The following is a 25696-nucleotide window of genomic DNA, read 5'->3' as shown; positions in this document are numbered from 1 at the left end:
GAAAACAGCAAGTTATAGGAAACAAGTGGTTCTTCGATTTTCAATAAGGAAATAAACACGTCATCATCATCGTGAACAACAAAATTAGATTCATCTCGCTAGCCAATAAAATACATAAAAAGCCTATTTCTTAGTAACATAAATAAGAAATATTTACTCTTCAGAAAAGGATCTTCATTTTCCACTAGGAGAAGCGTCACACTTCAGGCTAGCTACACTTAAGGCTCGCCTGTATTCCAGTGTAAACGCCGCCGACCTAACTCATCCCATTCATCCATTCCAGATTCTCTGACTTTAACTCAATATCTTAAAGATCACTTAAATTAATATTCATTCATATTGTCAGAAGTTCCATAAAAATCTCATTAATTAAAATTCATAAACTCAAATAAGTCATCAGTAACGCTAGGAAATATTAAAATGCAGCAAAAAAGGTGTAAACTCTTTACTATTCAGGTCACAATATATCTTTAACTCTCTTTTCTCCCTCATAAGTAGTTACAGGTGAATTTCTTACACGAATGTTATTCGCAAGTCTTCCTTTTCGTAAGTGACGTAAGGGTCTAGCTTAGGAATATCGCTGTCCTGGCGACTTTTACGTTTCTCCTGATCTGTGCTTTTACTTCTTGGCACGCTTCCCGAGTTGGTTATCAGCCGTTTAGATGCACTTTCCATTGACGGTCTTTGACCCGCATGCGGAGTCACATTTTCTGATAGTGATTCCTCGACAAGAGTCCTATCGTTTACCGAAGATGGCGTGATCGTTTTGTTTAAGTTCGAAACAGTTGGCGTCACAGAACCTAGAGTGGACGCCTGTATGGTTACATCCAGACGGTCCTCACTTAACACGCGTTGGGATAAATTTGTCAAATTGGAAGAGTTCAAACTGCTTACTCTAACATTCGGCGTGATCGGCTGTTTAATGTAGTTCAAAGGTCTCTGGGAATCTTTCCCTGGCATGTCACATACGCTACGGTCCCAGCAAAACTTGCACTGTTAGCTCTGGTTGGTGGAGTGTTATTTTGGGAGTCTGACATCAGCGAGGATCTTTTAGTGTCTCGATCCTCGGGCGAGCGAGAGGTTTTCTCTGGTGAAGCACAAATCGAAGGAGGCGGAGAGAAATCGGCTATTTGAAGGTCATACATTGAGCCCGAGGGTGGGGTAGGAGGGGGAGGGGGAGGGCTTGCAACTCTTGAACTATCAGGGTTCGGTGGTGATTCTACTCTTTCAGTCGACGACACCGGTGTGTTTTCAAGTCCTGCTAAAAGTTCCTTAGGGTTGTGAATAGGTTTAGGTCGGGGTCGGCGGTCCATACTAGAAACTGTCCTCCGAGGAACTGGAGGGGGGCCTCCTTCAGATGGAATATGTACCTCAGCTCTCTGGGAGTTCACCTCGGGCAAACTGTATGCCGAGAAAAGTTTTCGTTGAGGGATATCTACGGGGGTACTTGAATATTTCACCGAATTATCATACCCTTTCAACAATGTCCCTTCGTGATTCGGATCCGGTCTCACATCGTAGATTGCAGGTGATATGTCTCTGATATTCTGTGAGGATTTAGATGAAACCCTTCCAACTGCCTGCGGTTTGACGCTTCCTGTAGAGGGAATATGCATAATTTGATCCACAGTATTGCGCCGTGGATTTGTAGCGTAATGCATTCCACGCAAGCTATTTACAGTGACAGGTTGCGATGCTTGTGGCCGTATTGACGGGTGAACATGAGCAACGTTCTTCCGAGGTTCCGCGTCAGCGACAGGTTGCGGGCGATTGCTCGTTTCAACTCGTATCCCGTGCGGAGTAGCCTCCATCGCGTACACATTGGCATCTGTACACGATCTGGGTCTCGGTGTGCGTTTTTGTTTCTCCTCTGAGTTAACAGCTAACTGGGAATTCTGTGCCTGCTGCGGTTGCGGTCTTGAGTTAAAATTGAAGTCTAGAAGAATTTCGTTCGGTTCAGTTTGCTGATCAACTCTCGGCGATGGGTTCTTCTTGGTTGGTTCCGTTTTCTTTGATAACTTTGCGGCTAGCTCTTGCATCAAATCCATTTTCTCTACAGGACGATCGATTGGTGTCGATAGTGTTTTCTTCAAGACAGGCTTCGTTACGTTCCTCTCTGAAGTTCTGAAAGCGTGAGGAGGATGAGGTACCTTGAAATTCTCATTTCCTTGAGCTGACTTATTGCTGGCTGGAATTTTGAGAAAATCTGGCAACTCTAAGTTTCCCTTTAGTTCGCCTCTCTGATCATCCATTCTGTTTGCCTGAGCACGGCTGATGAGGTCGAAGAAGTCTGCAGAGGAAAAACAAACAAAAAAAAATGAAAACTTGCCTGAAACGGTGCACAGCAGGTTAATGAAAACAGGCGAAATAAATTTGCTGCTTTGACACTGAAACTGCGAAGTAAATCGCATTAACACATCTTTGAGATCAAAGCCAATCGCCTACGTGGTGTATTTGAAGTAAAAGAAACTTAGTAGCAGTTATTTGCTAAAAAGCTTACAATCGCGACCGCAATCCTTATCTTCAACACATTTGTGACAATTCGAGAAGAGAATGCGCGTGCTAACAATGAACGTTTATCGAGGTAAACAGAAGGAAAAAGGACGACACCGTTTCCCTCGAGTGATATTCCACAAACTGCGCAAAGCAAGTAGACTTAGAAGTACACTACCATTAAAAATTGCAAAAATAAATTAGCTTGCCTTTGCCGAATAAAAAGTTCACATAAACAAGCAGCGGTTTGACCGACCCTTCCAAGTAACAATGCAAATTAAATAAACCTTCCGGAAAACTATGGCAACACTGACGCAGAGAGAAAATGTGACAGGTTGGTGGTAAAAAAACAAAAGAAAATTCAAGTGTTTTAGCACTCAAATAGCGAATCAGAATGCAATATCAAAGTGCTTGGTTGCACCTGGCGTAAAAGGAAAGCTTACAAACACCAGAGGGTGGTGAAACAAGTCACCTTGTAACATGGAAAATTTGCAAGTTTTCGTTTTTGCGAATTGACCTCAATCAGCAAAAAGAGGTTTTAGATAGAAAAAACTCTGGCTAGGTAAGACTAAGCTTATACTTGCTAGGAAGGTTATTCTCAGAGGAACGCAATTGTCGCACATCATATTCGCAAATGAAGAACATGTCGCTGTGGATCAAAGTGACTACAAGGTAGTTCGTTATCTATAATTTTACACATGTTCAAAAAAGATTTTGTTGTGGCTTCCGAAGAACAACATACCGAAAGAGGATGGACACGTTTTTCCGTTCAAAGTACTCCTTCTCAGCTGGGTTCTAACCCTGACTGGTCTTATGAAACCTGTCAGAGTTATAACTAAGCCGAGCAAGAAATAAATGTTAAAAAAAGTCTCACAATATTAACAACAATGAAATCAGCACTAAGCAGAGCCTATTTTCAAGCTGACACCAGGATGGGTCCCGCAAGTGTCTGCTGATCAAAGCTTTCTCTGTATATTATATGCTTCCCTTGACTGAATGAATGTGCCGTTATTTGCTTCGACCAGTAGGAAAAACAAATTAATATTAATTAATTAGGCGTGGCATGTAAGTAAGTCCTATCCAATAACTGAAATTCCCTCATATGAATTATTAGCGGCGTCTATGGATCAGAGCTAAACAAGCATGTATACCTTTCACATCAGAGGTTTTTCGTTTCCGAAGCGGCCACTTTTACTAACAACTGTTACAATCTTTTCCTGTTCGCTGCCTTCTCTTCGCTTTCTTGCAAACAATCCTTGGGCCTTCAATAAACTCTTTCCAAAGCTTCCATCTCCACGGTACAGCTCCTCCTTCAATGAATCCTCGCTCGGTGAAGACTCAGGAACCCAGACTCCCAGTTGGTCAAAGTGTCCGTCGCCAAGAGCTTGTCTCTTACCGCGCATGACCTCTTCAAAAGCGAGATCGTCAAACGTGTTCCTTTTGTTTTCCCGCCGCGGGGGGCGCGTGGAAAGAACTTGACGAGGGGGAGACTGAGCGTTGATATTTCCTGTGCCGAAAAAACAAACAAACAAACAAAACATTAAACAGTAAGAAAACTAAATTTCTTGAAAAAGTTGTCGAGTCTCCAACCATATAAATGGTTTGAAACCGAGAATTCACGCAGCTGTTCTTGAAGAACCTTCGAAAAGGGATTGTTACTCCGAGTCTCGCTTTGAAAACCTGAGCGAAGGCTCTCTTTGATCCTCGATGGCAATAAAACCAAGGATTGTTCGCTAATGTAAAACCGTGCCTTCTAGACATCAACCCTTTCCAATCCCAGGAGTGACCAAGACATAATTTCTCCTAACAGTATCAACACAATACCGAGCAAAAAAGTGTTGAGAATATAGAATATTAACTAAAGGATTTTTCCATTAGATCCAACATCAAATTCTCAAAACCAAATCAAAACAAAAGGTATTGCAGACAGTAAGGAGAATTTTAATCATGATGTTGGAAGTTAAAGAGTTAACATAACAGATACTAAGCACTATTAAAGGAGTGCTTTTCATTTCGCTGTAAGCAATAGTTCTCAGAAAGAACCCTTGTTTATATGTAAACATCGAAAAGAAAGCTGTTAAATAAAATCTTCATACGGTTCAGTTTGAACAAGATGACTGTAACAGTGGTGTTCACCCTCGTGGTTTCAGTCTTATTAGTCTGTTTTTAATATTCTTTGGGTAGCTGGATCTGAGGCATTATTGTGACGGTCAAGGCTATAACAGCTGTGTTCCTTCAGTTTAGTACCTGCTGTGTTTTTGTTCGTGAGAAACAATTCCTAATTAACGAATCCTATTTTAGTTTGCCGCACCGACATCCAGAGGTCATAATGGTACAGAATGATATGTATAGGCTATCATAGGAGATTCAATTACCTGACAGTAGAAAAATGTGTAAGAAGGATTTCGTTTCAGAAGCGAAAAACCGATGAAGACCGTTTATATGTCTGCATTTCAAATGTTATTTTTCATCTCGTCACCCACATCGACAAACAAGTTAATGACTGAAACGACTCCGGCCGAAGTTAAGGTAAACATTGTTTTCATAAAAGGATCTATGTCACCATATGTGAAGGGAAAGTTTTCGATAAATGAACGAACTGTTATGATACAAGAAAGGCTGCATCACATTGCTAGCTTTGTTTGAAAGCGGAAACTAGGAACAAGATATGAAACTAAATCCGGAGAAGAACTTTTAGCTTTCTAGGAGGCTTTTTTTTAAGGACATCGATTCCTTACATAGCCAAGGAAAAAAAGATAGAGGAGTTTAACGTTAATAGTCTACATGCAGTAGTATTTCGCAAAATAAAAATTTGCCTCGTGCGAAGAAACAGTTAATTTTACAGTTACTAGAGACGAACAATAAATATAGCCACCTGCTTCATCCACACTCAACAGTTTGACACACATGTAAATTAAATAAATATTTCGGAGAATTTTAGAGTCATCGCAGTCTTTCTTTATAAAAACGTGTAGGACATAATTTAATAAACACGTCAATGCAATACGAGAAAGTGTATAATCCTTATCAGACTACTCTTGAGTGTAAACCATTCACAAAAAAGGAAAAAATCCAATTGATCAATTCTGACCGAAGAAAACTCGACAATACAGTACCGGCAGCGCACAAAGGTGAAGGAAGCCATGAAAAAACAATCACATTTTGCTTTAAATATTTTCCTGGGAAAGAGTCCCGCGTTGTACTGAGAAACTTTGATCGACAACAATAAAACTAAGAAACCCACAAAACAATGTCGATGTGTACAACTTACCATTTACCGCAAATTTCAACATCGGTAGGAATTTGGAAAATTCCCCCTAAACACCAGGGGCTGGAGAAGTTGATCTCAATCTATCTCCTTTGTTTTCTGTTCAAGAATTCGCAGAGAAGGAACACAAAACAAAAACCGAGTAGCGAAACATTCGCAGACAAATACGTCAGATCTGTTTAAGGCGTCTTACAGATTTGGTTAGCTTTACAGGTAGGTGAGAGGTAAACAGCTGGCAAACAAAAGAAAATTTGATTGTGCCAAAAACCACCCAGAGGGTGCGCCAAGAGATGAAAAACAACGAAGTTCATCTGCGGAAGTGTTTAGCGAACGCGTTCTCAAATAACATGCACCTTCACAACTAGCAGATGTTTAGTCCAATATATATAATATGCATGACGTTTGTTAGTTTGGGTAGAGAAACTTAGGAAACTGAAGCTCGTCAAATCGATATCCGACGGCCAGGTTTAACATCAAAAGTTAGTCTAAACTTGAAATGATAAGTTCTAAATCTAAATATACCAACTAGCATAATCAAAGACGACAATTTGTCTGACACTATTAATAATAAAAAGATTTTGAAAGTTTTGTTTTTCACATACAGTCCATTTAAGTTACCTTCGACGGCGAACAACTTTTAAGTATGAGCGGATTAAATATGAGCGTATCTTATAACCCGAGAGAAATTTTCAGAATAAAAAAGATGGGCATTGGGAAGGCCTTTCTGGCGAAGGTGGTTCATAAACGGTATCTCATGACTCGAGAGCATTTTTCGGAAATGAAAATATCGGCGGCACATAACCAAAGAGAAGGCCTTTGAAACGAAGGCGGCTTATATATGACATTTTACAGAATTTCGGGTGGACGCAGATAGGATAACCTATCTCGGTTTATGTAAGTATTAGGCACTTTTCAAGGATTACGACACGACCATCTCTCGATTCGTCACTTGAAATCTTATCACCTCCCAGTTTTACCAATTCGAAGTTCTGCCATTAAGATCACGCTAAATACTCAAAATAAACAAACAGGTTTTATAAATAGCACACCGATAACTGCAATAATATATTTACACCTTTGCATTAAGGGAAAATTGTTACTTTCTCCAATTACGGAGCCAACAAAAGAGGACTACAAAACAGAAGAACCTTGAACAGTAGTCTCTACCTGTAAGCTGTTCCTCGGTTTCCACAACTACGAGTTGATGCTCAATAGAGGCTGCTGGGATACCAGGGTCCAAAGGCACTTCGCATCCCGCCTGTATATATGGAAAAGTGAACATTAGAGAAAGCTTCGAGCACTTTTCCACTGAGTAGCGTTGAAAAGCGAATACCAAACTAAAGTAATCCCAAGGAGCGAAAGAAAACCCAGAGTAAGACAGGCAAACTGCCTAAAGCGCGGGAAAACGCGCATGACCAAGTCTTAAGTTCTGCACCTGATTAGTTACGAAGATGACGCGAATCTTTTTTATCACACAACGTTTGAAAGCGCAAAAAAGAAATGCCATCCTGGGTTTCTTTCGACCCTTCACTGAAAGTTTCTCTAAAGGATCTCGTAGAAAGATCTGACAAAGATCTGATTTGTTTCTTTACATGCATTTACCACCAAGATTTTTTTTTAACAAACGTTAAACAGGGTTTTTGTTATCAACAATGCCTAACAAAAGCGACATGAAAGCAACGCACCAAATGAGTGATCACATGATTAGGAGACAATCCTTGACGATAGAGAATGGGCTCCAAACAAGCCTTCACGCTCTGATCGGGTTTGACCTTGACGCACAGGATCTCACCATCCGGGAGTTCCAACCTACAACGCACGATATTAAAAGCCAAGTGAGGCAATACCCAGAAACAACACACATGGTTAAACGGGATTCGGCGAGTTGCTGTTTCCTTTCTTTTGGGTGTATGTTCTCTAATGCAAACGTACGTGGTCCCTAGTTCTAGCCATAAGAACAGCACTGAGAAAAGCTGGTCGAAATGGAATGCATTAATTTCCAGGTTGCGCTAAAGGCCATTTGCGAGATGTTCAGGGCCTCTGTTTTAAAAGAAGGTGTGAGTGCGAAGCAAGTAGCCATTATTTATTCTCCAGCACCTAAATCTAATTTAAACAAGAAAGGCTTTGAACTTGGTCTCATTTTGAAAATAGCCCATACAACAACGATCCCTACCATGTTGGTAATTCTCCCATACAGATGCTACATAAAGACGATTTGGTATTCTATCAAAATACCACCAAAAAGCTCATAAGTCCGTCTTCTCTTGTAACCTGCCTGTTAGATAATGTATTTATATTGTAATCACTTTCCTGCGTCAAGTTTACCTGAAAAGCGTTCTGTATATCAGGACCACCTCTCTGCCGCCCATGATAGACATGTCCTCATCCAGTTCCTCTAGAAGGACAAGCTACAAACACAGAAAGATTGTGAAAAACGAGTTGTGATTCCTGTTCTCGAGTATTTCCTATTTAGGCGGGGATTTACCTCTTATTTATCACCCAAACATTCAGTCATGCCCAAGACGTAAGAGATAAATCATGAAGTACTGTTTCTCTTCAGGATAAGCACGACTCAAGTTGAACCAAGGTGCTGTTGTTGCTTCATCTATGAGATTTCGATTGTCCGTTCAAAATCATTAACTGCCACCCAACATGGCTTAAATTTCAACCACACTTTTGAGGTGGGTCTTTCGAGGAACAGTCGTCGTATGATAAGCTGAATCCTACACGCATTTTCATTGGTTCTTACGCGTGACGCCATATGATAACCTGAATCCTACACGCATTTTTTCATTGGTTTTTACTCTCATATACTCTCATATACGTCATATACTGAGCTAAATCGTACACGCATTTTCATAGGTTCTCACTTTTGACGCCATATGATAAGCTTAATCTTACACGCATTTCTTTGGTTCTTACTCGTGATCTATTTGAGGACAGACGCATGGGTGACGTCGCTATCAACAACATTTTGCGTTTTAATCATTCAAAACAAATCGATTCCATGTTGCCATGGGTCTGTAGAGTAATAGATCACAAAGGACGTCGAAATGTGGAAAAAGCATCGGTGATTTTCTTCTTACAACATTTTAACGTCATCCGTCATCTGTTACTGAAAATGCACACGGCAACATGCGATCTATTTGTTAAATAGACAACGAAACAGGACACTTGCAAGGTCACCAACACTCAATCAATACTTATTTAAAACGCATTTTTTTGATAACAAATCAAAAACCCTGAAGGTCAGGGTGAGGACGATATCTTATCTCTACCGGAAAGATGCATCTCTTTTATATAATACAAGAGAGGATTAACACAACACTTTTACGGTCACAACCAAAGTCGATCAATACTGAGGACACCTTGCGCAAAACAAGTGGAGCAAACATGTCAAAGCCCAAAGAAACAAAGATACCTTATCTCCGCCGCCAAGAAACACCTCATTTGCGACAAGTGAGAGGTGTCTTCTTTCGCACAGTTGCATTAGGGCTTGGCGTAAGGTTTGACCTTCCTTGCAAAGTAGAATGGTGGATGAATGGTCCGGTAATATCACTCTACAGAACTGGAATGACTCACTTTCCCTCCTCTGATCCACATTTAGAGACTGCGTACAAACAACGTCAAAAACGGTTATTGTTATTGTATGCACAAATAGTTAAGTATACGAACACTTCAACCTCTTAAAGTACTTCCTTCGTCTTTTAACCTTGTTACCACGTCACAAGTATATGGTGGAAAATTTGTCAAGTGCACTTAATAGGAAGAAAGAATTTCCGGTACTTTTTTATGTGAAGTGTGAAGCAGAGCATATCGAAAAGAAAGAAATACCGTTGAGAAAAAGTAAATAGGTATAACAGACGTACTCCATTGTAAAAAAACAGAATTGTCACATTCCCTACATTATAAAGAGAAAAATGATTTCTAATTGCATCCGAACTTGATCGAAAGACTTGCCAAAGTTTCTCTGGGTTTGTAATCCAAAAACATACGCACAAATTTCTCTATTTCGTTCTTTACTCTGATTGTTCTTTGTGAATAATTCTGACATATATCTCTCTTGTGTTTTATGTCTACCAACTATTATTAAGGGGTCTCCATCAATTTAAAAGTAGTTTGTCTACCCACAAATCAAATATAGAATTTAATAATTTAGGGAAATAAACAAGATAGGTAAGCGTCGATGGTAAAAGAAGTAGCCTCTGTCGCGGACGAAAAAAATCAAGACACGACAACTAATATGTTTATATTTAACAAACAAAATAACGAAAAAGTTTCCAATAACCAACCATGGCAAGGAGTTTTTGCCTCGCTTAAAGTACAAAACTTGATGTTTTTCCGCTATATTTTATTGCGCTATACTGTATTTAAAAAAATTCGCATGGTTACTGCCATTTGAATAAAGCAGAAGACCCAGACTTAACACAACAATATAAACAGCAAAGCTAATGAGTTACAATATAGTAAAAAAAATCTTGTATTTGTTTCAGCGCCTGTCTTTTTCATTAATCAACAAGGTATTAGTCGTAAAAGTCAGTCGACATTTCAGGGACAAATAATCGCAGTCGCAGACTATTTGGTGAACATGTGCGTGATGTAAAACACGCGTGACGGATGCCCACTTAATGAAACAAGAAGCGTGAGTGACATTGTACAAGAAGACGATTTATGAACACGAACCTCTGTCGAATAACTAAAACGTGGGACTGAATCCGACAGCGAGGAGAGAGAACTTCGAGCACTGCCAGGTTGGCTGCCAAAAGATCTGTCACCTGGAGAAAATGATACAAGTAACAATGAGCAAGTCACACCAAATTCAAACATTCAATGCGATATCCAACTACAATAAACTGTACAACCGTAAACTAAGAAAGGATCGAACAAAAAGTACATCGATATTACAGCGGCTAGTAAAGCTCGATGTGAATAATTGATGAGTAAGTATCCAGAGACACAAATAAAAATCACCTTAGGCCGACAGGCAGCCCTCCACAGCTCATAAAAAGGAGGGCCACAACTGAATCTAAACAAAGGTCTCATAACTTACTATCGTGGTCCCATGGTCTTATAGGAGGGCCTGTGTACAGATTTTCAGCCCTTCTAGAAATCTGAAACTTCAACATTTCTATCGTCTTCGAGTCAGAATTCGCGCGATCGACATGACCCGGGATTTGATTTTGTTCGAAGCAGTAAAACAACTGTCGATCGTTGATGCGAGTGGAAATAATTATGCTAGTTAGGAAAATGAGCAACCAATACTAACCTTTTTTGACGTGTTTTCCTGCAAAAGAGAAGGAGGAGCATTATTATCAAGTAAGTACCAGAAAACAAAAGCAATATCCTTTCTAAGCAAATTGACGACCAGTAAAAGAGACATAAACGTCTTATGATTGTTCTGTTAAACAAAAGGTATGCTTTTCACTTGTGAGGGCTGATGACTTTAGCGAACTATAAAAAGAAAAGAAATGGCTTTAACGCAGATCATAAATTTAGTTCATCCTCATTTACACCGTTCTATTCTTTGGACCTTAAAATAGCGGGCTTCGACTCAAATTTTAAATCCAAAAGGTAAATTTGGATAAAATCCGAAACTAAAAAGGCCAATCTGTAGTCTAAACCAACGACAAATTTCATTGGAATGCATATAATATCATCATATATAAAGATCAGCACTATTTTTGTAAATTAATATAATAACACAATATTCTGCTCTGACTGAAAAAGTTTCGCGCATTACGAAAGATAAACTACCGGAGATTAAGTTACGTTAAAATTGGTGGGCTCTAGTGGCTCCAAGGGGCATTTTCTGGCTTAACCGCTCGTAAATATTTCTTTTTCTCTCCGCGAGCCGGCAGAACAAAAACGTTATGACCGTTCTGGCTTTCTGACCAAAACCGTCACCAAGGTTTTCAGTAATTTACTTCAAAAGAACGACATCATATCACCGAATATTCCCAATATCAAGGCTGTCGCTCGAGTGTTTTTTTTTTTAACTAAAATGGGCATTTTAGTAAAAAAAAAAAAACTTACCAGAAAAACAAATATGTAACGTCAAAATATAGGGAAACGTGTAACACTGGTATTTTATAGGACGTTTTCTTCACAGTGTAAACATGAACACAATTAAACAAACAACAAGGACTTGAAATTATAAGACCAACAATATCAGCCACACTAAAGCCAGATTTTTGACTAAACAAACACTTATGTTTAAAGACCAGAATATATTTCTGCATAGAGCAATTCAATTGAGAAGTGGAGGCTTTCCTAAGTAATGTTCGTTTTACCTAAATTAGCTTTGTAAATTGCGTGGAAAACTCGTGCCGCCTTCTTTACTCAGTAATCGGATGCAAAACTAAAACCAATAGCGACTTTGAAGCTGTTTGCTTGTTTTTATTCTGAGTTCATGTATGCTTCTTGTGTATATTTTTCCTTTAAACTGACTAGCCAATTGACGAAATCTAATTGGAATTAGTTAAACCGTTCCATAAAATATTTAATGGAAGCCCTTCATTTCTTCAACGACTCGCAAACGCGTAAGTTCCGATCGGCATATACCGAAAAAAAAAATCCGTCCTTGAGGGCTGCACGTTTTACGATAGATAGTTCAGAAGAAATTCGAAAGGAAAGAAGCAGTTGAAGGGTACACTGTATATTTGGACCAACTCATTTTCTTGGAAAGACATGACAACAAGACAGAACTTTCGTGTGTAAGTAACTTGTGTTCTTCGTAACTTTTGCACATTTTCTTATTGTCATGTTGCTTCCTTAGAAGCAAAAAACAACCATCTTAAAGCTCGTGACTTTAAACAATTTTTTTCTACCACACTTAATACAAGATTGACTATATACAACTTTCAGCACACTACATCCAGCCAGTATAAACCAGAAGCATGCACCATATTCAGTCAATGTGTCGACAAAGTAAGCATCGTACATTTTTTTCCGTGGTTGTTGTGATAATTTTTGGACAACAAAGCGGATTGACACAAGGCAGAAAACGAAATGAGTCAATGAAACAGTCATCAACACAACTCCACACAAAGTTTAAGAGACAAAATATTTAAACTCGCTCTCTAAGAAGCAAACTTACCTTTCCAAGGAAGAATCGACTTTTTCTTGTCGCCGTCCATCCCTGAAGTGGATCTTTTGCTGCTGTGTTTACTTCCCCAGCTGCGTCCTGAACGCTAAAAATATTAAATTTAGATTACACAGATTAAAAAGTTACTATTCACACACACGACAACAACACGATGAGAAAAAAAGGATACAAACAAAGAAACGTAGGGAATTTTTTGCAAATATGACACAGCAATGAAAACACGCGGGAAAGGACGCGGAAGCACATGTAAGCAAAGCCGTTACTTGCTTCTGATTGGCTAAAAGTGACACGCTACGATTTGGGAAAAATCCTAATCGCTTCTGTCCTGCAAGTAACGTTTACAGTAATGAATTCACTCTGAAAAAAAAAATACATTTTTTAAAAATTAAACTAGACAATGTGTTCCTTTAAATCTGTGTTTACGTATCAATTTTACTCGTATTCTTACGTTACACTAAATACGTGGTAGAACTTCTAGAAAGACTGCCAAGTTTTAAGAAGTTTCTTTGCAAAAGGCAATGAGGAAAGTGACATCTTGTTTAATTTTCAACTGTAAGATAACATTTAACCTGTCAACTAGTTTAGACATCTTAGAAAGTATTTTAAATGGTTCAGAGTTGTTTTATTTGCAGCTGTTCATTACCTGTCCTTCAAGACTAAAACTGCTTCGACTGCTGCTGCTGGAAAATTCAGATTCTTCAGAAGAAGGATTTAGCAGTGGAACCTACAATTTCAGTGTTATTAGCGGTTTAGATTTATCAATGAAATCAAATACTGCTCATATTTGTTAACATCGCATTTACCCTTTACACTCTAACATTGGTACCACCACAGTCATATCCTCCACACTGTTCTCTCTATTTTCTTTTACTACTACCAAGGAGAATTTGTTTAACAATCAGGAACTTCTTAAATTGGTGATCATTTCCTTTATTCTCATGAACTTAACATGTGATTCAGGGGTTATACTGTAAAGAGAGATTAGAAGCCAGTCACTCTTACGGGTTAAGGGATGAACCAGCTTAGTAAGAATATTTCCAATACAACAGAGCTTTGGGTCTTTCAGCATTCATTGAATAGAGACCATTATTTTTACTGCATGAATACTTAAAAATTTAAGAAAATATCAAGCGATATAACCCAATTATTTCAAAAACATATTCAAGATGCCTAATGCAATTTAATTGAAAGTTTGGAAAATTTACTCATTGTTTCACGTTAGTTAAATCCCAAGGTTTTGAAAGAGATTTCAGTGGTTAAATTAGCTACAAACCTTTTATACATATCTGAGACAATATCTTAGGTGAGACAGCTTTAGATTTAGAAGCAATGTTTTACTGGTTAGATAAGTGTATCTAAATGCAGTGGGTGGGTTAGTTTAAAGGCTAGTTGAAAAATCCCCATGATTACAAGTTTATCAATGATTTTATAATTTTTCCAGTGCCTTCTTGATTTTGAGAATTATTAAATCCCAAAGAAAACTACTGACCGACAATATAAAGGGGAATAAGGAGTTAGCACCCCTACCATCTGTGGGTGGTCTAAAACCTTCTAATCAACATTCTAAACAAAAATCTTGTGAAGTATCTCTTATAAATTACTAAAAAGTCTCCCCTCGCCCCAGAAACAAAGTTGCCTGAAATTAGTGACCATTTTTGTTAACATGAGGCAATAATGAAATAGGGTAGAGGCAGAGGCAGAGATAGAGATAATTGAGAGTTGTATCAAAAATTTAAAAAGCAGTAAAAACATGCCAAGGCCTTCCCCACTCATTGGAGCATTTCCTGTATTGCATTGGTCATTCTCTATGTAGTGTAGCTTACTTGAAAGGAGATGATCTATAAATAACCTTCATAAAGTTCAGTTAAGCTTTGTACACTTTTATATTTTTTCCGATTTTCAATTCTAAAATGTAGGAAATGTACTGCAAATTTTTATTTTCAATGGGAACTTTTTTTCCATGTTCCAAGGACATTCTCCAAAACCTCAATAATCAAGCAAATAAAATTTTTATCCAACATGTTTTTTCTCCAACCAACCTGTCACTGTCTTCTAAGTCTTGCATTTTAGTTTGATTTATACTTGTACCAACCTGACACTGAGCCAAAAACCAAGAAAAAAGGGATAAAGGGGTAAGTTTCCAAAGAAACTATGGTGCAACATCAGTGAGAGAGAATAACAGGGTAATTTAATATTATCAACTGAGTTGATAACGTAAATTGGCCACCATAAAGACTACAGCACTATGATGTACCTTCCAAAAGAAGCTTCCTCTGCTTTTCATTTCTCTCTCCTCTTCTCCGTCTTCACAAGGGAGATGCCCTCTTTCCATTTCAGCTACAAGACTCTGTCTGTACACATCCGACTTCAGAAAACGAGGATAACTGTCAAATTTCATGAGAGTATAGACCTGTTGAACATATCACAAATCAGTAAGCCATCATGATTTCCTTTCTCGGTATACATACCATCAAGTACAGCAATTCTGTTAACAAATGACAATTAAAATTGAACATCAACAACAAAGCTCTCTAATTTGTAGAGAAAAAATTGCAGTATTGTTGAATATCATGCTGTTGTGAATCTTCGTTTAAAAGGCACACCAAACTTCTATTGCACCACAAATGAACAGGTTATAGCATTTTGTTCTTGGGCAAAGCACTTCCTTGTCACAGTGCTGTTCAAAACCCAAGTATAAAAGGGTACCTGCTTGTTGTAGAAAGGGAAATGAGGGTCAGAGGCTGGACATGGGGGCAAATTGACAACTAACAGAAATCAATGGCATTCTCTGGCTGAGGCGTCATGTGCATAGATGCACCAAGAGGACTAAGCTAGGCTAAGCTAAGCTAGGCTAGGCTAAGCTGGTTGCCATCAAGAGAAATAAAACGTGGGGAGAACTTGTAATGTACTAGTATCTCATTCCAGATCAGTAACAATATTCCTATTCTCTTTAATCTATAGCAGCTATGCTAGTCAGTTTTGCATGCTGCCCTCACCAAATGATTAAAATACCTGTTTGTATTCACTTAACCTACAAAACAAGAGGCCTCATCTAACCTGCTGCTGTTGAAGGCGAAACATATCACTGTTTGGATTCTGCAGTTGCTCCTCAGCATCTCTGACAGCACAGCTATCGATGTTGACAGGCAGGGGAGCATTTGCAGTAAGATGATTGTGGAAGATGCTCTCTGCTTCCATTTTCAGCTAAGAGAAGAAAACACCAAACTTACTATAAAAATTTTGACTGGGACTTCATAGGTCACTTGCGCTCTCATACATATTAGTTTTCCATTTTGGAAACAATACTGGTTGATAAAAACATACTTCTCTTCCCTCCCCTGGTCAATCACACACATGATTTCTAGCAATCACATGTTGCATGAACCACTTGGAAAGAATTTTTTCAACCCTGTTAAAGTGCAAACATTTTCTATATCTGCATGTTCAAAAAAGCAAGCCCAAAAAGGTACTATGCCTCCCAATGTACATCGTTAGACAAAACTAATCAAATAGTAGAGGGGAATGACAAATCCAAGTCAATTTTATACACATCACACAGCTCTTCCACTAATTTTCAAAAACCTTTGGCACATAATTATGTTTCAAGACAATCACAATGCATTCATTGCAGAGAAGCAAAGTGCATCCCTCCATCATGCAATTCCATTCCCTTCCCCCCTTCCCTTACAAGTATTGTGCTCTCTATTCATCACACAGACTTACTTCGTTTGAGCTAAATATTAAAAAGTCAAAGAGAGACAGAAATACAGAAAAGAGAAGAAAAGAAAAATTTTCATAATAATAGCAGTCTTTCAAATAAAGTTTCTCAGCAACTGTAATTATGTCCCTTGTTGCTATTTCTCAGAATGACTTTCTTACATACCTCTTCAAAATCTGAGATATTCCTGAAGTTTTCACAAGCAATCCAGAAAACAATGTTTTCATCGCTAAATTCTTTCTTCAAGAATTCCTGCAAAGACATTTTGAAAGTTTTAGATCAAAAAGTGTTTTGTTGTGTCAGTGGAAATAGAAAAAAATGAGATACAAACAGAAGGGAACAGAGGATAAATGTCAAATAAAGGGAAAATAGATACATGTAGCATAGTGGCGACTGCTCTTCCCTCCCATAGCAGTTTCTTTCCTGGGTGCGATTCCCAGACCTAACTTTACATAATAAGCTTTGAGTTAACTGCTTGTTTTTGTCCTTACTTCCAGGGTTTCTCTGATTGAGGCTTCTTCATTTTTTCACCCTCCAAGAAACAAACACAATAAATTCAATTTCAAGTGGGAGCAGTTAACAAACAGCCACCTCATTGATACCCACCAGGCTAAAATGCAAGCTGCATATTTATTAATTTATTTACAACTTGTGCAAATATCTATTTATTATTTTGTATAAAGTATTTGTGTACATGTGTACCTTGAAACAGCCCAATCCAGCAGGATCTTCCATGAGCTTGTCAAACCCAAGAGCCCATCTTCCAACTCTGCCATCCACCTGAGACATATCGCCAGGCATGCTACTCAGACTGTGAATACTTGGAGTGCTCGAACTGATACTTGCACTGGCAATTAACGTCTTTCTGCTTTGGGTTGCTCCTACAACTGCATCAACCAAAGAAGCAATATTAATATGACAGAGAAAAGTAACAAAAATTCAGCAAGCAATGGCCACTTATTATCTAGAAAAATTCACAACAACCCTGCTATCCTACCACTCAGACTCTCTCTGTATGCTTCCTTAAAAAAAAAATTAAGTTTGCAGTGTTCACCTTAACTAGGTTGCTTACAAAATGACAAAATTCAAACTTGTCTCAAACAAAATTGTCTCATTTTCATTCAAACACATTAAGTCATTTACTCTCTATGATTTTATACAAGATTTGTAGCTATAAATTGCCAACCAAATTAATTCCAGCGAGAACTTCACATTTAATTCCCCCCCCCCCCCCCCACTCTACAACCGTTATGAATCTAGATGTAATTTAGTCTTCATTTATCAAACAAATGGCAATTTTTAAAATGTATTAAAATCCTACTTACAATCAAACAAAAACCAATCATACAACACAAGCAAAAATATACAAATGTTGTGGCTTACCTATATCTGAATGTGCCAAAGACTGAAAAATAAAGAACATAAAAAGATCTAGTTAATTACAAAAGCAAAAACAAGTTGAGTTGATTACAAACTTGATACTGTGCTTGACATAGAAACAAACCTCACTGCCATTTAGGTGTGAGCTAGTTACCATCTGAGGCAGATAAAAGCTCACTGAAGCTTCCTTTTCAATACCATAACTACTTTAATAAATCCCAGTCTTCAAACCCAAATTTCTAATCACCTACCTCTTTATCTTCCTTGAGATAAAAAATAGTAGAAGTTTTGTAGATCAATTAGAATATGTCACACATAAGTAACAAGCCACATAAAAGAAAACCTGTAGTACTTTCTATACCAAATACCATGGGTTTTTAACCAATGAAATACACTTGCAAACTGTATAGCAAATGTAGTAGGCTGATGTAAAAAAAAAAAAAAAAAAAAAAAGAAAAAAACACTGAGAAAATAGTGAATTGCATTTTTTACTTCTGAGGCTTTTTAATAAATTACACCTCTTATACCCTCTTCACCTTGCCAACATTAATTGCTTCAAGACATAAAATTCAAAAGCCAGGAACCTTCATGAGAATTAGAACCCTAAAATTTCCTATCATCAGTTTGATGCTCTCCCTCTGAGCTTCTGGAAAGTTTTGTGTGAGTGCGAGTTTGCAGTTTTGCTAAAATGTGGAAGTTTTTCATCCTTTTCTCTATGGCTTGCAAATCTATGTTTAACTTAGTACTTTGCACCTTTTTAATCAGACAGCTGTACAACTGGTATAAAAAAACAGCAAACATTAAACCTCTCAGCCTTTAAAAATAAGGGTGTACGTGTAACACTACAAAAACTTGTACCCAACCTTCATAAACAACTTAATGTCCATAATATGCTGGCTAGTTTCTTGTGATTAAACTTGAAATAGTTTAAGTGTATCATCTACAGTGTATATCCTGCCACATCAAAGCACTTAAAGACTGCTTAAAATTCAAATTTAGCGCAATTACTAGGTTTGCAATGATCTAATTAATGTTTACAAAGCAAAACTTCAAATTTGGTTCCTCTATAAGTATCAAAGTCAATTCTATACACTGAAAACATGAAAGTCTGCAGAGAATACACTTGAAACTGAAAACAGACTCAGTCTCCACTAATTCAACATTGCAATGAAAGATATTCTTCGGCATGTTTACCCAGATTTGTCTAAGAAAATCAACACTTAACAAAGTTTTATTGCAAGAAACATTGTCATGCATCACAAACAGGAGAGCTCAAAAATTATAAGACATTTCTATGATCAGAAGCTTAGATACTTTAAAAGCACAGTAATGTGTTCTAAGACATTACAGATTGAAAGGTTAGGGCAACAACACAGCTTCAAAGTCTGAAGTGATTTAGAGATGACAGAGAAAGCTACATACAACTACAGTTATTATTAAGTTTGCAAGACAACTGAATATTGGTTTTACAAAAGTAATTGTCAATGACACAACAATCAAAACAATGGAACTGACCTAAAATAGCACCTACTTTGAATACCACTTCCACAACTTCCAGTTATTCAAAATCGCTTCATACGCACAAATTCAATCCATGAATACTATTAAAAATGATGCTCCATATAGACCCAGTTATGCAAACTACTAAATGACATCTTAATAATAAATTTTACAAACTTCATTACGAAGCTCCCAATGGAATGTAACCTTAAATTGAAATGAATCCATGGTTAATTAAATGCTTCAGTGACTTCAGTGATTAATACCTTGAAAAAAGATGACTTAATATAAACATGATCACCAAAACAGCCTGAAAAGTACTGATGTGTGAAGGCTTCCACAAAATGTCAACAAAATTCCTTCTTAATTTCAAAACTGAAGTACCAGTGAAATATCGACTGCCTCTATAGAATTATACTCCAATATTTATTAACTGAACTCAATAGTCTTTGACTTGTTTACATTCCTCACATTCAAGATCATTGGCACATCCTAATTATGATAAGAACTTGTCCACAAAACATATCCAAATAAACAAGAAATGATGGCATGAGATCTGAGGTTTGTTTGAATAACCTAATTCTAGCACTTCATGCATGAAGCTTCAAGAAAGAGGACTGAAAACCAAAAGTTGTCTTAAGCCAATTTTTCTGACTCGCAAGAAGTCTAAACAAAATTGTTCAGCATTATAGCCTGCAACCTTTTCAAGATAAACATTGTGCATCAAGGCAAAGGTAATTAAATATTGATTACCCTGTAATTTTCCACTATATATGCCTGCCTTATTTACTGCTTATTTTTCTAGTTTTGATCTTGAATTTTGCTTATCTTTGAGGCTACTGCATATTCAAGATAGAAGAATCTAACAAGCTGTTATACACTGTATGTACATGAATAAACACAAATTATATTGCTTTCTCTCACCATATGAGAACTCTTCTCATTCCTTTAAAGGAGGACTATTGTTAAATACTTACTAATTCAATTTAAAAAGTCAAGAAAGAAGAAATTTTAGCAGCGTTAATCATAAATAAAAAAAATCAATGCATATTAAAGTGATATTACATTGCATCATTAAGATCTGATCTATAAACAAAACAAAAATGTGTTCCATGACGACTCTTAACTTCCTGGAAAATAATGTCTTCCCCATTGAAAATGTATTTTTAAATTGATCTAAAGTATCTTCACTTGTTCTCTAAATTTCCCTTTTTCATTTTTTTCTTTAACAATTCAAAGTTAGACACTGATCAAACAAAGCTAAGGAGAAGATATTCACTGTGAAATAAATATTTTTAGACAAATTTTACAAAATCCCAATGCTTATCTATTTTAAGGTTAAAAAAAAAACTGAGAAAAACTTGTGCTCTGAATGAATGTAACTCAATTTCATGCAACCACATAAAAACAATTATCAAATTTTTGTCTTGTCTAATTCAATTACCTACAGAGTATAAGTGTGTACAATGGAATTTGCTTTAGTTTATGATAGATACTCTAAAAGTTCCTAAAACTCTGCTCAAAAGAAATTATTTTGCACATCATTATGTAGGATTGTAGGACATTGGAGGAAAAGTGATCTTTGTTTCAATGCTCATCAGAGAAAGTGGGCAACCAAGTCATGTGACTGGTTTTAGTTTATCCCCTGATTGGTAGAGAGAGTTGTGCAAGAAATCTAGATCAAGGACCAAAGTAAAGCAAAACCAATGCAATCACATTCTCTCAACACTCAATTGCTCTATAGTTGTCTGTCCTGTTTTTAATTACATCTAAAAGTAAGCATCAGCATTTAGAGGCAATAAAGGCAAAACTAGCTTGATAGGATCAAACCAAATAGGATTTAAGAGCACATGAATTTATTGATCCTATGACTCACATTTCCAGGTAAATTAAACAATTTTTTTGCTGTTGTTGCTGCTTTTGTTGTCAAAATATCATTCTTGCTGAAATGTATCTCTGTTCTAGGACACCTGTTTAATGGATAGAAGTTAACTCTTTACATCCTAACATCAGTATCAATATTCCCCAAACTCTTCTCTATAAGTTTCCTTTGGTCTGAACAGGGAGAATTTGTTTTTCAATCAAAGCATCTTAGGTTGGTGATCATTTCCTTTATTCTTGTAATATTAATGAATGATTCAGCAGTATTACTGCAAGGAGAATTTAGATGCTGATCTCTCTTAGGGTTTAAAGGGCTAAAGGGTGAAATGGCATGGTACAAAGGTTTCACTTACCTCTTGAGAATTACTTAGAGATGGATCCTTTGTTCCAACTGGTCCAATTTGTGAACTATGCTGAGATTTACCAGCTATTCCAACTTCAGTTAAAGTACCAGCCAGTGAACTGTGGTGTGACCCCAAGGACATTTGAGAATCAGCTGAACTCTCGCGAGAATGAAATGAGGACACATTCACCACAGGAGGAGCAGGTCGGCTCAAGTTATCACCCTGTGAAGTTGAAACATTATTCACAGCTTCAGGGAAGGAATCAGAACCAACACCTGAATCATTTCGCTCTGTATTTTTAAACTGTTCATTAAATGATGTAACAGCTTCATGCAACCCTTGCTGGTCCACTCTTTTCAGAGGTTTTAAGTCATTTCGTGTGGTCTGTTCTTGCATCTGAAAAGAATCAATATCCAGTGGCAATCCATTTACCATGTGACTGGTAATAAAATTAACTGTTGGAGGTTCACTTGTTGAGTTCTCATCATCAAATGGTTGTCGGAATACCCCATCTGACTCTGATTGGCTAGAAGATAATGACAAAGACCGTCCCCTTCTTTCACCATCACTACTTGCTCCACCAGACTCTGACCCTGTTCTCTCCTTGAACATGCCAGTGATGGCTTTCAGGACAGGGCTAGAAGAGGCAGGAAATTCAGTACAACCTCCCTTCGCATCCTCGGTACATTGTATTCCATACTTATCAGCAAGATGCTGATGAGCTTGATGAGAATTGAGCTCTGGATTCACTGAGAAAACATGACAAGAACAATTTACAGTGCTTTGGATGTCAGTTTTGTGATTATTTTGAACCTGCCAGTTACTGGAGGCATTATTGAACTTATCTGCAGATGGTTCATTAGTTTTTCTGGTGACTATACCAAACACTCTTTTATCGTCAGAGCAGAGTCCAGTAAATGCCAAGGACTTAATGGGGTACGTAACAACAGCTCTCTTCTCGTTATCCAAGAGCTTTATCCCGATTAAGGAGACTTCCATGAGAAAAAACACATGAACTTTTTGTTGTGCTCGAAGACGTCGAACACAATTTCTTATTGCACTCAGACTTGCGGCTGGAAGACTTGACGCTGCGGGCAGTTCAATAGAACCTAAATAGCCTACAATAGATCGAAGTTCCGGTTCTAGGTCGATATCTGCCTGATCACAACCTTTCAACGGCGTCATTTTAGGATAAAGGAGTCGAGATAACATCGGAGATGATGAACTATTTGACGCAACATCTCCCTCGCTAGATCGCCTGCTACTCGCGTAACTCTGAGCAGGAGAGGAACCAGGAACAGAGCTTTCAGACCTAATACTTTCACAAAAAGAAGCTTTTAATTCTTCATCCGTAACGATATCATCTTCAGATATAAATTTTCCGTTGGATAAAGAACTGTTTAGCGACGGCGAATCCCCGAATAGTTGACCCGACTTCAATTCCTCAACGACTTTATCAACTCGATTCAATATCGTTTCGTTTATCACTGTTTCTTCTTGATTTTCCGCGTTGATTTTCGTTTCGTTCATTCTTAACCTTTGCAATTCTGACCGGTTACGAACCCCAAGTTGAACCATCCCATTCGGAGAGCGCGCAATGAGTTTGACAACTTGTTCATGCGGAGCACTTTCCACGGAAGCCCCATTAACTTCGATTATCTCGTCACCTGGTTTCAGGCCTGCCCTGTGAGCGGGACTTCCAGCTATAATACAGCTGAGTACACATGGTCCCTGGCTTGACAGCGTGAAACCAAATCCGCCAGTCCGTCGGTATAAATCGACCGTTCGAACGAGATTCCCTTTGAACGGTTTATAACTCGGCTGCATGTCGTATCGAGGAAATTCCAATTAATATACTTGCTACATAAAATTCCTCATCGTTCCTGATCCACGGTATATTTGCTTGTAAAATAAAAAGGCGAACGAGAATGTTTTGTCGAAACACTCAAACTGCTATACAAAATGTCCAGCATGATAAATTTCTTTCACCAAATGAACATCAACACCGATAACACGTTCGAAATGTAGCGAGAATCCTTACACATCTATGGCTTCACACCTCCACAAATGTCACTAAATTCCTCATAACAATCCAAACGCTCGGCCATCAAAGGACTGAAAAGATACTCGCAGATAATTAACAACTTGTTGAACGTTTCAACTTCCACTAAACACAAAAAATAGTTTCCAATTTGCGGGCTCTTGGGTTCCTTAATCTCGATAAAGGTTTCGAGAAGTATTGTTTAGCACAGAGATGAACGTAACCGACTTCGTCACGTGTAAGAAATGAAGCCTTCTAATTGGCTCGTAGATGATTTGTTGTGTAAATTTGTGGCAGGGAAAAATTTCGTGACATTATTTGCGTTTTGCAAACGGATAAGCATTAAAAGAACAAACATCAACAGGATAGTCACATTTCTGCTTACTTTTTAAGCGATTAAATGATCACGTAGGATTTTTCTGTCTCAGTTTGTTCACTATAAAGCGGACGTGATCTAATCTAAGATTTTAGGATCGCCCACTAATAGGCAATTATGGATTATCAAATAACCAAATCAAACAATATCTTAAATTTGCAGTGGAGGCAAATAAACAGAGATTGCTTTAAAGTGTTTTATTGAACGAAAATATTGTCATTGGAACAAGCTCATTATGGGAAGAGCAAACCAAATTGTTGAATGTCATCGAAAAACGGAGCTATTATCGTAATTTGATTATTTGACAGAGCAATTGATGCTTATACCGCAGGCGAGGTGAGTTCGTAGTTTTAGTTGTAATTTTCGGAAGGAATCCTTCTGAGAAAACATTAAAATTCCGCGAATTTTTAATCGCAACAGCCATATTTTTGTACACGGGATTCGGAAAGCACTGGCGACAATAACGTTCTCGGGCCATTAACAACTCGATGAAGGGGTAAACTGTTTTTGCTGCGTCTGGAGGGTGTTACAAGAGTAAATTAGTTTCATGACCTTTTATCAACCGAGTTGTAATGTAAATTAGCCACCGTTAAGATTTTCTAAGGCTGACGTTTCGAGCGTCAGCCCTTCGTCAGGGTGGATTGTGTTTTTCTGATGGCGAACCACGCTCTCCTTATCAAGGATTATCAAAGAGGGTCAAGGTCTCACACACCTTGGTAGAGTTTTTTTAGGCGCTTGCGTCTCTTATGAGGCAGCCTGAAGGATATAGGAGGTTTCTGAAGTTTGATTGTACAAAACCTTAAATCATATACCGATAGATATACCATGGCGTTCATTTAAGTTCATTTAATAAGCTTCAAAAGTTTACTGAGAGAAATAACATGAACATTTGTATCTGTTTTCAAATCACTTACTTGACATCTGGAGATTCTCATATCCCGTGTCCATGACAACTCTTTCCAGCTGAAACCCTCCTGTTTCCTCTTCCAAGTTCACGTGTGTGCAACCAAAGACTCGGTGACCATACTAGTCCATTTTCGCCCGTTCTTCTCAGCTTTATTTGGGTCTGTTTTGACTGTACTGCCTTTTCACAATGTGGTGGTCGTGTTAGTATGCACTGAATTGCAGACAAATGTGTGTCTAACACGTGCGTTATTTTCTGGTTTGTCATTGTACAAATTATAGACAGGATCTTACCTCCCATGACGAAGTGCTCTGTGACGGGGCTCGTACGATCTCCACAGCCCTCTATATATGGATATCCGGTGCTGATTTAACACAAATTCCTTTGAAAGTCATTCAGTCACGCGCGATATTTTCCTTTTAATATGTTCCATATCAGGCCTGGTTCCATATTTATCTACATGGGGGACGTTTCAGTTTATATAGTAACATGATCAAATCAATTGCCAGACAATAAAATGACTAGGAAAACAATTCTGGCTAGACACAATGGGATCAAGCTGAGAACTGAATCCTTGAAAAAAGAATAAAAGATAAAAAAAAACGCCCTGTTTTTTTTTACCAAAGGATAATCTCTCTCAAGTTAAAACACTTTTCGACTGGGTGTCATAGAACCAATCCAAAGTA

General features: G+C 37.8%; 2 protein-coding genes across 4 annotated transcripts; both read right to left on the bottom strand.

Annotated features, from left to right (window-relative positions):
• Positions 1-929: 929 nt before the first annotated feature.
• LOC136283429 (uncharacterized) lies at positions 930-2252 on the bottom strand. The gene has a single exon (XM_066172293.1). It carries the CDS (start codon positions 2250-2252, stop codon positions 930-932), a length of 1323 nt encoding a protein of 440 aa, XP_066028390.1.
• LOC131781658 (regulator of G-protein signaling 12) lies at positions 2151-23937 on the bottom strand. 3 transcript variants are annotated; one of them, XM_059098371.2, is made up of 17 exons: positions 22122-23937; positions 21699-21911; positions 17968-17989; positions 17287-17471; positions 16750-16836; positions 15924-16070; positions 15121-15276; positions 13510-13590; positions 12858-12951; positions 11028-11045; positions 10445-10536; positions 9183-9371; positions 8087-8169; positions 7447-7570; positions 6929-7019; positions 3645-4000; positions 2151-2290 (listed from the first exon to the last, which is right to left on the bottom strand). In XM_059098371.2, exons 1-16 carry the CDS (start codon positions 23514-23516, stop codon positions 3648-3650), a joined length of 3330 nt encoding a protein of 1109 aa, XP_058954354.2. In that variant the 5' UTR covers positions 23517-23937; the 3' UTR covers positions 2151-2290; positions 3645-3647. The 3 variants fall into 3 exon arrangements, with proteins under 3 accessions (XP_058954354.2, XP_058954351.2, XP_058954353.2); XM_059098368.2 differs by having other exon boundaries at positions 21699-23937; XM_059098370.2 differs by lacking the exon at positions 13510-13590 and having other exon boundaries at positions 21699-23937.
• Positions 23938-25696: the final 1759 nt, after the last annotated feature.

Source organism: Pocillopora verrucosa, chromosome 1 (genome assembly GCF_036669915.1).
Source record: "Pocillopora verrucosa isolate sample1 chromosome 1, ASM3666991v2, whole genome shotgun sequence".
In the NCBI taxonomy this organism is placed as follows: Eukaryota; Metazoa; Cnidaria; class Anthozoa; order Scleractinia; family Pocilloporidae; genus Pocillopora; species Pocillopora verrucosa.
The sequence above is the reverse complement of the archived record's forward strand: the minus strand, read 5'-3'. Positions and strand labels throughout refer to the sequence as shown.

Bases quoted from the DNA above. Each gene is read 5' to 3' on its own strand.
- LOC131781658 (XM_059098368.2), bottom strand. From the start codon at position 23,516: ATGCAGCCGAGTTATAAACCGTTCAAAGGGAATCTCGTTCGAACGGTC. The intron at 16,071-16,749 runs GTATGTAAGAAA...TTCTTCTCTTAG, and splicing joins ATATCTCAGATTTTGAAGAG to CTGAAAATGGAAGCAGAGAG. The intron at 7,020-7,446 runs GTGCGTTGCTTT...CCATATATACAG, and splicing joins ATCATGTGATCACTCATTTG to GCGGGATGCGAAGTGCCTTT.
- LOC136283429 (XM_066172293.1), bottom strand. From the start codon at position 2,252: ATGGATGATCAGAGAGGCGAACTAAAGGGAAACTTAGAGTTGCCAGAT.